This window comes from Trachurus japonicus, chromosome 19 (genome assembly GCF_045865225.1).
Source record: "Trachurus japonicus isolate A0001 chromosome 19, Traja_1.0".
Classification (NCBI taxonomy): Eukaryota; Metazoa; Chordata; class Actinopteri; order Carangiformes; family Carangidae; genus Trachurus; species Trachurus japonicus.
The window spans coordinates 310,360-321,980 of record NC_140925.1 but is presented as its reverse complement, the minus strand read 5'-3'; the positions used below and the strand labels follow the sequence as shown (position 1 = coordinate 321,980).

Sequence of the window (11,621 nt, the reverse complement as noted above, 5' to 3'; positions counted from 1 at the left end):
GGATGGAGCAGGACCGCCAGGTGGAGCAGGACCTCTGGATGGAGCAGGACCTCCGGATGGAGCAGGACCTCCGGATGGAGCAGGACCTCTGGATGGAGCAGGACCTCTGGATGGAGCAGGACCGCCAGGTGGAGCAGGACCTCTGGATGCAGCAGGACCTCTGGATGGAGCAGGACCTCTGGATGGAGCAGGACTGCCAGGTGGAGCAGGACCGCTGGATGCAACAGGACCTTTGGATGGAGCAGGACCTCTGGGTGGAGCAGAACCCCTGGGTGGAGCAGGACCTCTAGGTGGAGCAGGACCCCTGAGTGGAGCAGGACCTCTAGGTGGGCAGGACCTCTGGATGGAGCAGGACCTCTGGATGGAGCAGGACCTCTGGATGCAGCAGGACCTCTGGATGGAGCAGGACCGCCAGGTGGAGCAGGACCTCTGGATGCAGCAGGACCTCTGGATGGAGCAGGACCTCTGGATGGAGCAGGACCTCCGGATGGAGCAGGACCTCTGGATGGAGCAGGACCTCTGGATGGAGCAGGACCTCCGGATGGAGCAGGACCTCTGGATGGAGCAGGACCTCTGGATGGAGCAGGACCGCCGGGTGGAGCAGGACCTCTGGATGGAGCAGGACCTCTGGATGCAGCAGGACCTCTGGATGGAGCAGGACCTCTGGATGGAGCAGGACCTCTGGATGGAGCAGGACTGCCAGGTGGAGCAGGACCTCTGGATGCAACAGGACCTTTGGATGCAGCAGGACCTCTGGGTGGAGCAGAACCCCTGGGTGGAGCAGGACCTCTAGGTGGAGCAGGACCCCTGAGTGGAGCAGGACCTCTAGGTGGGCAGGACCTCTGGATGGAGCAGGACCTCTGGATGCAGCAGGACCTTTGGATGCAGCAGGACCTTTGGATGCAGCAGGACCTCTGGATGCAGCAGGACCCTTTGGATGCAGCAGGACCTCTGGATGCAGCAGGACATCTGGATGGAGCAGGACCTCTGGATGGAGCGGGACCGCCAGGTGGAGCAGGACCGCCAGGTGGAGGATGTATGAATGTTTGTGAATGATTAGCTCCCAAAAAGTCTGTCTACTAACAGAGCTATAAGGGTGAATGCAATAAAAACAATGTAAAGTGCTTGGAGTGGCCCGAGTGACTAGAAAAGGTTCATGGTTAGGCAGCTCCTCCTCCACCTGACTGAACATTGGATTTTTGCAAATACGATTACAGGCTGTAGGTGGAGCCAGAGGAGTTGGAGTTTTTCCTAAATGGCCTATTTCACATGCAACTATCAGAATATAGTGACAGTCCCAGCAGATATGACTGAATAACTGTTGCCAACTGAAGCTGTAACTGCTTGTTTGATTTTAGCGCTGTGTGTTCATGAATGCTATGCTAGTAGACTTCATGGATCAGGAGTCAGACTTTTACAGGACTCATGTGGAGCTTGAAACTATTGATAAATGTAGATGATGTTCTGAAGACTCTGATGTTGTTCAGCCTGTGATCACTGACGTCTGGGTTCACTGGTGTTGACAGGTCATTTATTCTGGATGTGATCAGGAAGTGACCAGAAACACAGTTATTTACTCAGGACTCAGCTTTATTGGTTCAATCCAACAGGTTACAGCATCTGAACAACAAAACAACACAGTGATGACATGGACTCTGGTTCTTGTTCTGGTTCTGGTTCTGGGTCTAGGTGGTACCAGAGGACCCAGGACCAGGACGTTTCCTGAGTAGTTCATTGAGTTGAACAAAACATCACATCTTATTTTTCTAACACAACAAACAACAAAATTACTTACTATCTCTGAAGAACTGATTTTCACCCTACTAGCGCTAAGACATAACCATGGTGACTGTCTGATGTCACAGGAAGTCAAAGAGCTGCCTAATCATCAATAATTTTATTGAAAGAAGTTTTAATTGTCACACACATGCAGAAAAGCTCCTCCTACACCTGCTGACCCCACCCACCTCCACAGGAAGAAATTAATAAGTCACACAGCAAACAGAGTGGGCGGAGCTACTATCATTAATCAAACTGATCAACATTACATCACAGAAAAACCCAGAGTATATAAGGTGGAGGTGTAGGAGGTGGAGCAGCTCCCTCACAGGTCTGTGCACAGGGCTGCATAGGCGGAGTTGGTGTTGATGAAGAAGCCGGGCAACAGCAGCTCGGCGAACTGGTCCTTGAAGGTGTACATGTGTTTCAGTGTGTTGTGAGACACATCGTAGAAGCTCAGGGAACCGGCCGGCCAATCCAGGAACACTCCGACCCGGTCGCAGCCGGTGGGGGGCAGGGAGTCGGACCACACCTTCCCCTTGTGATGCGCACGGAGCCCATTAGCCAGCCCGAAGTACCAGGACAGGAGGTTGCTCCCGAGCCCAGAGTCGTTGCCGTTTCCTTTACGTACGATTCCTTTGTATGTCAGACCGATGCCGACTTCGGTGCCGCCCTCGGTCCACTCCACCTCGAAGTAGTGGCGCCCGGTCAGCCCCTCCTTGCAGAGCACCTGAGGACGCTTGTTGAACCTCTGCGGAAGGTTGGGGTACGACTGACACTCTCCATGTGTCGCCTTCTTGTTGTCCTCGGACACAGCGATGCGGTGGTTGGCCGTGTCCCGGTCCAGGTTCAGATCACAGGCGTCTGTTTTTGAGTGAACACAGAGAGTCAATAGACTGAACTGATCACATGTTAAAGGAGCTGCTGGAGGCTTCAGGTACATTAAAGCAGAAGTAAGCGATCCGGTCGTTTTGGGTAATGCTGCGTTCCAGGCAGGCTTTTGAAACCGTAAATTACAGCTTCAAGTCACAACTTACGACTCTGTAGCGTTCCAGGCAACCCACTCGTGTTTCTCCGACCTGTTTTACCTGTGAAAGTCACTATACCGGCCACTCGTAACTTCTGACCTGTGAACTCGTACCAGATCGAACTGGTACGACTTCACAGGTCGGAAAAACACGAGTTACGAGTTGCCTTGAACGCACCATAACAGTCCTCGTCCCTACGTCACCACATTCAGGCGCAATCTCCTCATTGGATAAAAATTGTAGGATACGAGAAAAGTTTTCTCCTCGGCTCAGAGCAGAGCAGAGTGACTGACAGACCCATGTTTCGGTCCAAACACTCTATGTAAGTGATTGCTGTCGGAAGATATAACTATTTAAGACTTATATTAACACAAATATTCCGCTTACTTCTGCTTTAAGTGATGACTGGGAGGTTGGAAAGTGAACACAATGTAACACTCAATGTCTTTGTGAATGAAGCATAAATGTAGATCGTACAAATGACTTTGCTCATAACGTATCTGACAAAACGTTGGAGGTTGTGTGGTTTAAATGTGGCCAAACATTTTTCTTTACTTTGGGACTTTAAGGTATGGCTCTTTGTTCCATCTGTTGTTCTGTGTGTTTGTGCAACACTGAATATTGAATCTATAGTATACATATATAATAAAAACTGTTATGTCTGAGTGGGTTTGACCAGATGCTCCGACATTTGAAGACTGCTAGAAAAATTGTGACCATTTAAGGTGCAACAGAGATTAGATCAATAAAGTGAAGGGACTGGGACAAAGTGGCTCACTGGTACATCACAGAGACCGGACCTGCTTTAATGACCTGGTTAAAGTGAGGTCTTTGTTGGATATAATAAAGATTGAAACTGCATCTAGTGCTGTGTAGAAATATGGAGTGTGAACCACTGCCTGTAGTGAGACATCTTCTCTATAGAGGATCTTTACAAATTAGAAGCAGAAGCTGTGACTTACACCAGACTAAGTCCTGTCTGTCTGTGACCTTGGTCACGTCCTGGATCACCGGCGTGGAGAAGTCCTCGGTGGCCAGAGCTCCTTTCTCGTAGTGGTAGATCGTGGCTCCTTCGTATTTCTCATTTGGAAGAGCAGCCATGAGGAACTTGAACTTGCTGCTCTTCTTCAGGGCTTTGGCCACGCCGTGGAAGTACGTGGCCTTCTCTCTCATTTTGGCAATCACCTCTGGTTTGAAGAACCACTGGTCTTGTGCTGGTGGAGTGAAACTCTTACCATGCAGACGGTCATGCTGCAGCTGGTCGGACATCTGGTCCAGGAAGGGGTCGGTGGAGTCCAGAGAGGTGAAGACGAAGCAGAGCACATGCTCCACGCTCCGGTCCAACAAAACTCTGTCCAGGTCTGACTTGCTCTGGGCGATCTCCACTTCCTGCAGCTCCACACACGACTGGATGACATTGATTTTTCTCTCTTCGTTGTCCAGCCACTTGCTCAGGTTCTCATGACTGAACATTGACGTCTCATTGGCATCAAAGAGCTTCTCCAACGAGCTGTTGTCTTCTGTTCCTGCTCGGATGGAAGGAAACTTCTCCCTCATGGTTTTCTGGAGCGATGCGGTGTAGTCTTGACACATATCATAGAAGCATTTCAACCGTTTAGAAATCTGGGGAATCATCTTGACCACCCTCTCCTCCAGGGAATCGCTGCACCTCACCTCTATCTCCCTCATTATTTCCAGAGTGTTTTCCACTTTACTCAGAAGACTTGGAGAGATCTCACCCTTCAGCTCGAGAGCGGACGGTTTCAGTTTCTTCAGCGGTGTCAGCCAGACCTTGACAGGAGCATCCTTCTGCTTTTTTCGGAGCAGCTTTGGAAGCTGTTGGTAAGCCTTCACAGCCTCTTCAAAGGATGCAGGGTTGCTGTCAAGGATGAGGTCTCCATAAAATTTGCAGGAGAATTTGTCAGTCAGAGCTTTTTCCTCATTGTCGAGCTTGACGCTGGTACTGCCTCCAATGTCTAGTAAGGGGATCTTCTTCACCATCGCCTCCATTTTGCCCTGAACACTCTGCACGCTGCTGGTGTCCATCTTCTCGCTGTCGAACACAAAGAAGGCGTTGGCTCCGTAGAGGATCCCAGTGACCACGTGTGTCGCAGTGCAGTTGTGTTGAGCTTCCTTGTCATGGAGTTTACCAACATCCAGGTGAGCGACATTCAGCTGCTCAAAGACGGTGGTGGCTTTGTACTGGAAGGTCACCCTGCTCTGCTTGTTGGATTTCTTCCTGTCATTCAGGTAACTGGCAGATCCTCCCACTTCGACCAGTCCGCCCAGGAAGCTGGCCTTTAGAGAGGCTTCGATTTCCAGCAGGGACGACTTGGATTCAAATGAGTCTGACGTAGTGATCTCAAATGTGCTGCTCTCCTTTGAGGAGCTCGAGGTTTTCTCCTCAAGAGTCGTTTTATCCAACAGTGTGAAACCTAAAGATGAAACAAAACATCAGTTAGTTTCATAAAATGTCTATGGATATTCTTATCCATCCAATTCGTTATCTCTGGCAACATATTGAATCGAAAGCAACTGGACTAGTACATGCAAGGTGAAGAGGGCCTGGGCGGAGATTGAACCCACACCTCCCGGGTAAGAGTCACGCACGCTTGCCAGTCACCCAAAGGGACATCCCCTTGGCCAAGTAGCCAGGGCACATGATCAATTGGAGGCATAGTGACAGGAATCTCAACTGTCAAACTTGTCTAGGAAGATGTTTGGCCTCTTATCCAAGGGGCTTCATCAGTTCGTAATGCATCGGTCTGTGTGAACGAGAATGACAGAGAAAGAGCGCTATGCGGAGGTGAATGAACAGAACAATATTGCATTGAGAGAAAAAGTAGCGGAATCAATTTGTGGTGCTTGGTCTTGATTCTGTGGCACTGCGCCACACATTGGTCTATGTATGGGAAACAAGAGTTATGTGTGAATGTGGGGTGTGTTGCCAACATCGCCACAGACCCCTGATGCCTTTATCGTGAGCCGATCACCACTCTAATAAGGTCTACATCGGTGAAACGGGCAGATGTTTCCACACCCGTAAAAAAGAACAGAAATAATGTGAAAAAGAAACGGAAAAACGGCACACTAGATCCGAAAAAGAGAAAGCATACCAGGAAAATCTAAAATCAGCCATATCAGACCACTGCAAAAGACAAAATCACATAATGAACTGGAAGAAGGCCAGAGTCATATGCACAGAAGAAAACAGATACCAACGATGGATTATGGAGGTGGTGGAGATCAGGGGGATGAGGGAGCGACCTGTCAAACCTGACAGCAAGGTCATGCCTCTGTAACATCATCTGATAAGGCACATCACCGTCTAACATCACAGTGACAGTTCTGAAGAAGACGGAAGAACACGCCGAAACTGTTAACAAAGGTATGAGAAACACCTTCTTGTCTTGAAAAAGAAAAAAGGAAAAAAAAACGTACTACTATTACATTGGTCATAGGACAAAGTGTGTGGGGCCTTTCATCTCTGGGCAACAATCCTTTTTGCGTCTGGGATTGTAACAGTCAGTAGAACAGATAGGATAGGAATTCCCTACCATGTGGAAAAAAGTACCTATTAGGGGTGTGACTGTGTACACATGTAAACGTTTAAAGAAAAAAATCCCTAAACGATACACGCAATTGGAGACATGCAGCAGGTCTCAAGGTGAACAGCCTCTCAGACCCTTAACTTCGGGCGGGCTGGGGTCCGAAGCAGGGCTAGGCTCGAGCCGTGGCTCGGAGAGCAGTCGCCCCATCGCCCTCCTTGTCTTATCTAGTCCCACCCCCGGTACCCTCAGAATACATTCTCTTCACCACATTTTTTCTTTTAACATTCCAACATAACATGATACAACAGCAGGTAGTAGTACAGAGCTGCAGTCTGGCTCCTGACTGTCAAAACAGATCACATGTGTGTCTGCACACATGTCCATATCGGTCCATCTTGAGCGAACAACAACCTTGCCTTGTTGTCTGGCATGTCATTGTCTCAGTCCTGTATTCGTATGGTCCAATGGCAAAGATCGAGTAGTGATATGATTGATTGGCTGATTTAATACCATCAGTTATCTCAACATTGTTATTGAAAAACATCCTGCATTGCACACATACTGGCAGTGACCTTGAACAGTGTTTTGCAAACATCCTTCATTATTTGGATACACAGTGGTTATTGTTATCAACCCATACCATCTAGACACAGTGTCTACAGATCCATGTCTCTGAGCTTAATCAGCCATCATTAATCCTTCTGTAGCAGTCAAGGGTCAAATGAACATATTTCTTTTTTTTTTTTTTTTTTTTAAGTATATTTTTTGGCTTTTTTCATGCCTTTATTCAATAGGACAGTTGAGAGTGTGACAGGAAATGGGAGGCAGAGATGGGGGGAATGACATGCAGGATAGGGCCGTCCGACGCGGGACTCGAACCGGGGCCGCCTGCAGCGAGGACTATAGCCTCAACACATGGGGCGGGTGCTCTACCAACTGAGCTAAACACCGCCCCGAACATATTTCTTTTTGAAAACGCACAGGTTTCCCGATTTTTTAACCTCGTCATCCAAGTTATTTCACTGTTTGATACCAGTAACTGGGATGGAAAAAGATTTTAATGTAGTTCGTACCCTTCTCTGCCTGAATATCATGTTTCCTCTCAGATTGTGTTTCACCTCTCCATCTAAAAATAGTGCTTATAGGTTGTGTTGGAGGTTTTTGTTGGTAGCCTTGTACATAAACTGTAATGTGCAATAGTTTATTAAATCATATAATTCGAGGATTTTTGCTTTGATAAATAACTGGTTTGTGTGTGCCCTGTAATTGGCATAATGGAAAATTCACACCTCCTTTTTGGAGTATAAACATGGGGTGTGTGCCACTTTTATACGTGTTTCACAACACAGAGAGGTCTTCGTCACCCTGACGAAGACCTCTCTGTGGTCAAAGCATCAGGGCTGAGCATCTCATTCACAATTGCTTTGCAGGCGGGAAATATTTATTTACTTAACATTATTTGTTTATTTGGGTGGGACAGTGCACATTAATGAACATATAAAAACATGTAAATGTGCCGGATTATAGCAGCAATGCTAATTTCCATCCGGAGTCCCATAACATAAAAACAGTAAAGTGACAATACCTTCTCTAAACAGAGGTGGGGGCCTAAGACACAATCTATCTGCCACCTACAATGCTGTCTTGGGAGCTCTCCCCAGTAAGTTTAAACCCCATACACACCTGGAGACATGTGACCCCCCTCCAGTTTCGGGGGTGTGGTCATGTGACTTGAGTCTCGGGGATGTGGTCATGTGACTTTGGTTTCACTAGAAACCAATCACAGGACCACCCACTCTGGGTTTAAATCCCTGGGTTTCTGGCATTAGTCTCAGAACTGAAGAAGCCTCTTGGATGAGGGGTGAAACATCTTCAAGCAAGAGAAGAAGTCCAGTTGCCTTTTTACTACAACTCCACAAGAATAAGATGACCTGGATGACTGAGAACCTTCATGGACATTAATGTCTCTGCCACACCGTGTGCCTTTTTTGATTTGGCTTTGAGTTCAGCCACTAAGTAGCTAGTTTTGAGAGATCTCTCAGACACCTTCATGTTTTTTTCTCATTACAGTTGCCTGTTTCTCCATGCTTTGACGCATACAAACAAAATAGTCCATGCTCTTATTTTGAAGGGACAGGTGTTTCGTTTGGAGATGTAGTGCTAAGGCCCCACATTCGAACCTTACCATACATAAAAGAAAAGCCATGGTAAAATTTACTAAAAAATTAAGCGTATAGCGTTAGTTCTGGCAGGCCATGACGTCAAGCTCTAATCAGCACAGCGTAACTGTCTTCACCTGTGCAGGTCAGCTGATGGCTCAGCTGACTCCCCTATTGGGGAACTGCATTCAGGGCGCGCTGTTTAAACTGCTCTAGCCCGACGTCACCTCCCTTGCTGCTGCTGCTTCCTCTGCCGGCTTTTTTGCAAGACGGGCTCCCGCATGAGGGAAGGATCGCTGGTTGTGTTCGTGCTCGCCCTGCTGCTCCCGATGTCGTCGCCCCCGTCCACGATGCGGACCCGCGGCGGCTGGCGCGGTGTCGTGTCATGGGGCTTCAGCGAAGCTCTGGAACGGAGGACGCCGTCTGCGACGACGGGGGAGGGGGCTCCTTCTCTCCGTCGGGGCTCTCACCTGGCAGGTGGGGGCGGCGTCACACACAGCTGTTCCATTGACCGGCGACGGCTGATTCCGGGACTGTGGAGTTTCTGTTTGCCAGCGATGCTGCCAAGCGGTCGGAGCGTCACACAAGGAACGGTTTGCTTTATTCTTAATTTGCGCTGGGTTTCAACCTCCATAGCGATAATACAGAATCATATTTGGCATTGAATTATTCACTGACGCAGCTCCTTTTGCGGGTTTTGGGGGGTTCGTCTATTTCCTTTTAAATGGGCTACATTTGTTTCCAACTTAAATAGCCTCCTGACATCTCTTGTTGCTAGAGGGTCAGGGATTTGCCGGCGTGGTCGTTTTGGGGGGTTTCTTTGCTCCCTGTTTTCTTGTCTGTAACAACATCTATTGCACGTCTGTCCGTCCTGGGTGAGGGATCCCTCCTCTGTTGCTCACCCTGAGGTTTCTCCGATTTTTCCCTGTTAAAAGGGTTTTCCATGGAGTTTTTCCTCAGTCGATGTGAGGGTCAAAGGACAGAGGATGTTGTTACGATGCCATGTAAAGCCTTTGAGACAAACTGTTTGTAAAAACGGGCTATACAAATAAAATTGCCTTGCCTTACTGCGCCTGTCAATAGAGCATTCTAGATGCACAAAAAGCTATGAGCCTTTCATTGTAAATAATTGATTTAATATTATTATTGTTATTATTATTAATAATGGTTATTATTATTGTAAAAATTATTATTGTTAAGAGGTAGCGTGTGGCTTATTCCCTATTAAATTTTATAGGCAAAAATTAATTCCATTCTAGATAGCCTCCTGGCATCTCTTAGCAGAGGTTCCAGGATTTGCCGGTGTGGTTGTTTTGGGGGTTTTCTTTGCTGCTGCGCTCCCTGCTTATGCCGTTCATGATGGCTCGTGAAGGGCAGGAAGGTGCTCTTCCTGCCTCAGGCTTTCCACGCAAGCGCGTGGAAGAGCAGGGGGTCCCAGAACAGTACCATACCGCCAAATTAAACTGTGCAAGTAAATAAATATTATTTTGACATAGTGGCCTGCCAGAACTACAATGTTTGTACATGTTTTTTCAGTTCAGCCTTCAACTCGTCTTGGACTCACCTGGGATCAGCTCATCTTTTTGAGCGTCGTACAGCATCCCTAAGGTGAAAGGTCGACCCAGGGCAGCCATCACTATCTGGTCTGAGGCCATGTCTCCAATCTGAGGACAAGAAAAGAGGTGAATGATGCTCAGGTGTCTCTATGGAAACACCTGTCCTCAGACAGAGGTGACTCAGTCAGTAGCCATGTTTCCATCTAAAGTGATTCGAATTACTGGGAAATGCGCATTAAAAGTAATTCGAATCCACCAGTTGTATAATAACAACAAATGACGGTGTCCTCAAGGCAGGGCAAGAGCCTTGAGGAAGAGAGGGAGAAGTCCGGCCAAGCCTCCATCCAGAATGGACCAAAACATAGCACAGACAGTTCAGAAACAATTTGGAATGAGTCAAAAGCAATTTATTAACAGTCAAACTAGCGTTGAAGACTCCATATTGCTACGGATCTATTTTCTGACCCCACTTGCAGCTGTGTCTGGGGCCACTTAATCTTTTAGTGGTACGCAGTACCGTACCGTACCGGCTTACATTCACCCCTGGGGTCTCATTTATAAAACTGTGCGTAGGAATTACTCACAGGGCACATTTACAGTAATTAGACTGATCAATAAAACTTTGAATAATTAGCTGAATCAGTTACATTCTGAGGAACGATCAAACATGACACTTCTCCTGATAACTTCTCCTGCTTTAGAGTTTAGAGTTTAAGTTAGATTCTAAGATGTTTTCTGAAACAATTGCTCAGTCCAGTGCAAAAAATAATGTCGCTGAATTAAATTATTCTGATAACATGAATCTAATGCATGATACGGGTTGAAATTAAATGTATGTGTGGCAAGGTGAAGAGGGCCCAGGCAGGGATTGAACCCACACCTCCCAGGTGAGAGTCATGCGCGCTTACCAGTCACCCAAAGGGACATCTCCTTGACCAAGTAGCCAGGGCGCATGATCAATTGGAGGCATAGTGACAGGACCACCACTGTCACATGTGAATGGCGATAATAAAAACATAATTGTTCTTCTCACTCTACATTTCCTGAGTCTGACTTCAGTTCACCACCACACCGTCTGTGTCGCCAATTCCCCTTTTCCTCCAAACCGTGCGTACGCATGGCTCAGAGTTTGCTTAGGGCTGCGCACATTCTCCCGTCAAGTTTGTTTTTTATAGATCACAACCTTGACGTGGAAAGTCACGTACGCCACTTTCAGGCCCCGTTTTGTGCATACGCAACGGTTATAAATGAGACCCCCGGTCCTTACCTGGTGCAGGTGTAGATAGATAGGTATCAGCTGACTTGTCTTCTGGACTTCACTGGAGCTTCTAGTCTGAGGCCCTGTGAGGTCTCAGGGGTTTATATCCTGTTGGCTCCTCCCACAACCCACATCTCCTCTTTGTTCATACTTGTTTCCAAGTTATCAGGAACACTGCCCTCATCTGAAAGTCAAAGTGAAAGTCAAAGTTTGTCCCAGCAGAACCTGTTTCAATAAGTTCCTGGAGCCAATCATCCAAATTTGAAGTGGGGCACGTGGAGTGTTTTTTT

General features: G+C 47.5%; 1 protein-coding gene across 1 annotated transcript; it reads right to left on the bottom strand.

Annotated features, from left to right (window-relative positions):
* Positions 1 to 2,104: 2,104 nt before the first annotated feature.
* Positions 2,105 to 10,172, bottom strand: LOC146967054 (neoverrucotoxin subunit alpha-like). Its single transcript, XM_085761342.1, has 3 exons — positions 10,082 to 10,172; positions 3,770 to 5,242; positions 2,105 to 2,643 (listed from the first exon to the last, which is right to left on the bottom strand). The coding sequence occupies exons 1-3, from the start codon at positions 10,170 to 10,172 to the stop codon at positions 2,105 to 2,107; spliced, it is 2,103 nt and encodes a 700-aa protein (XP_085617468.1).
* Between the last annotated feature and the right edge of the window lie 1,449 nt (positions 10,173 to 11,621).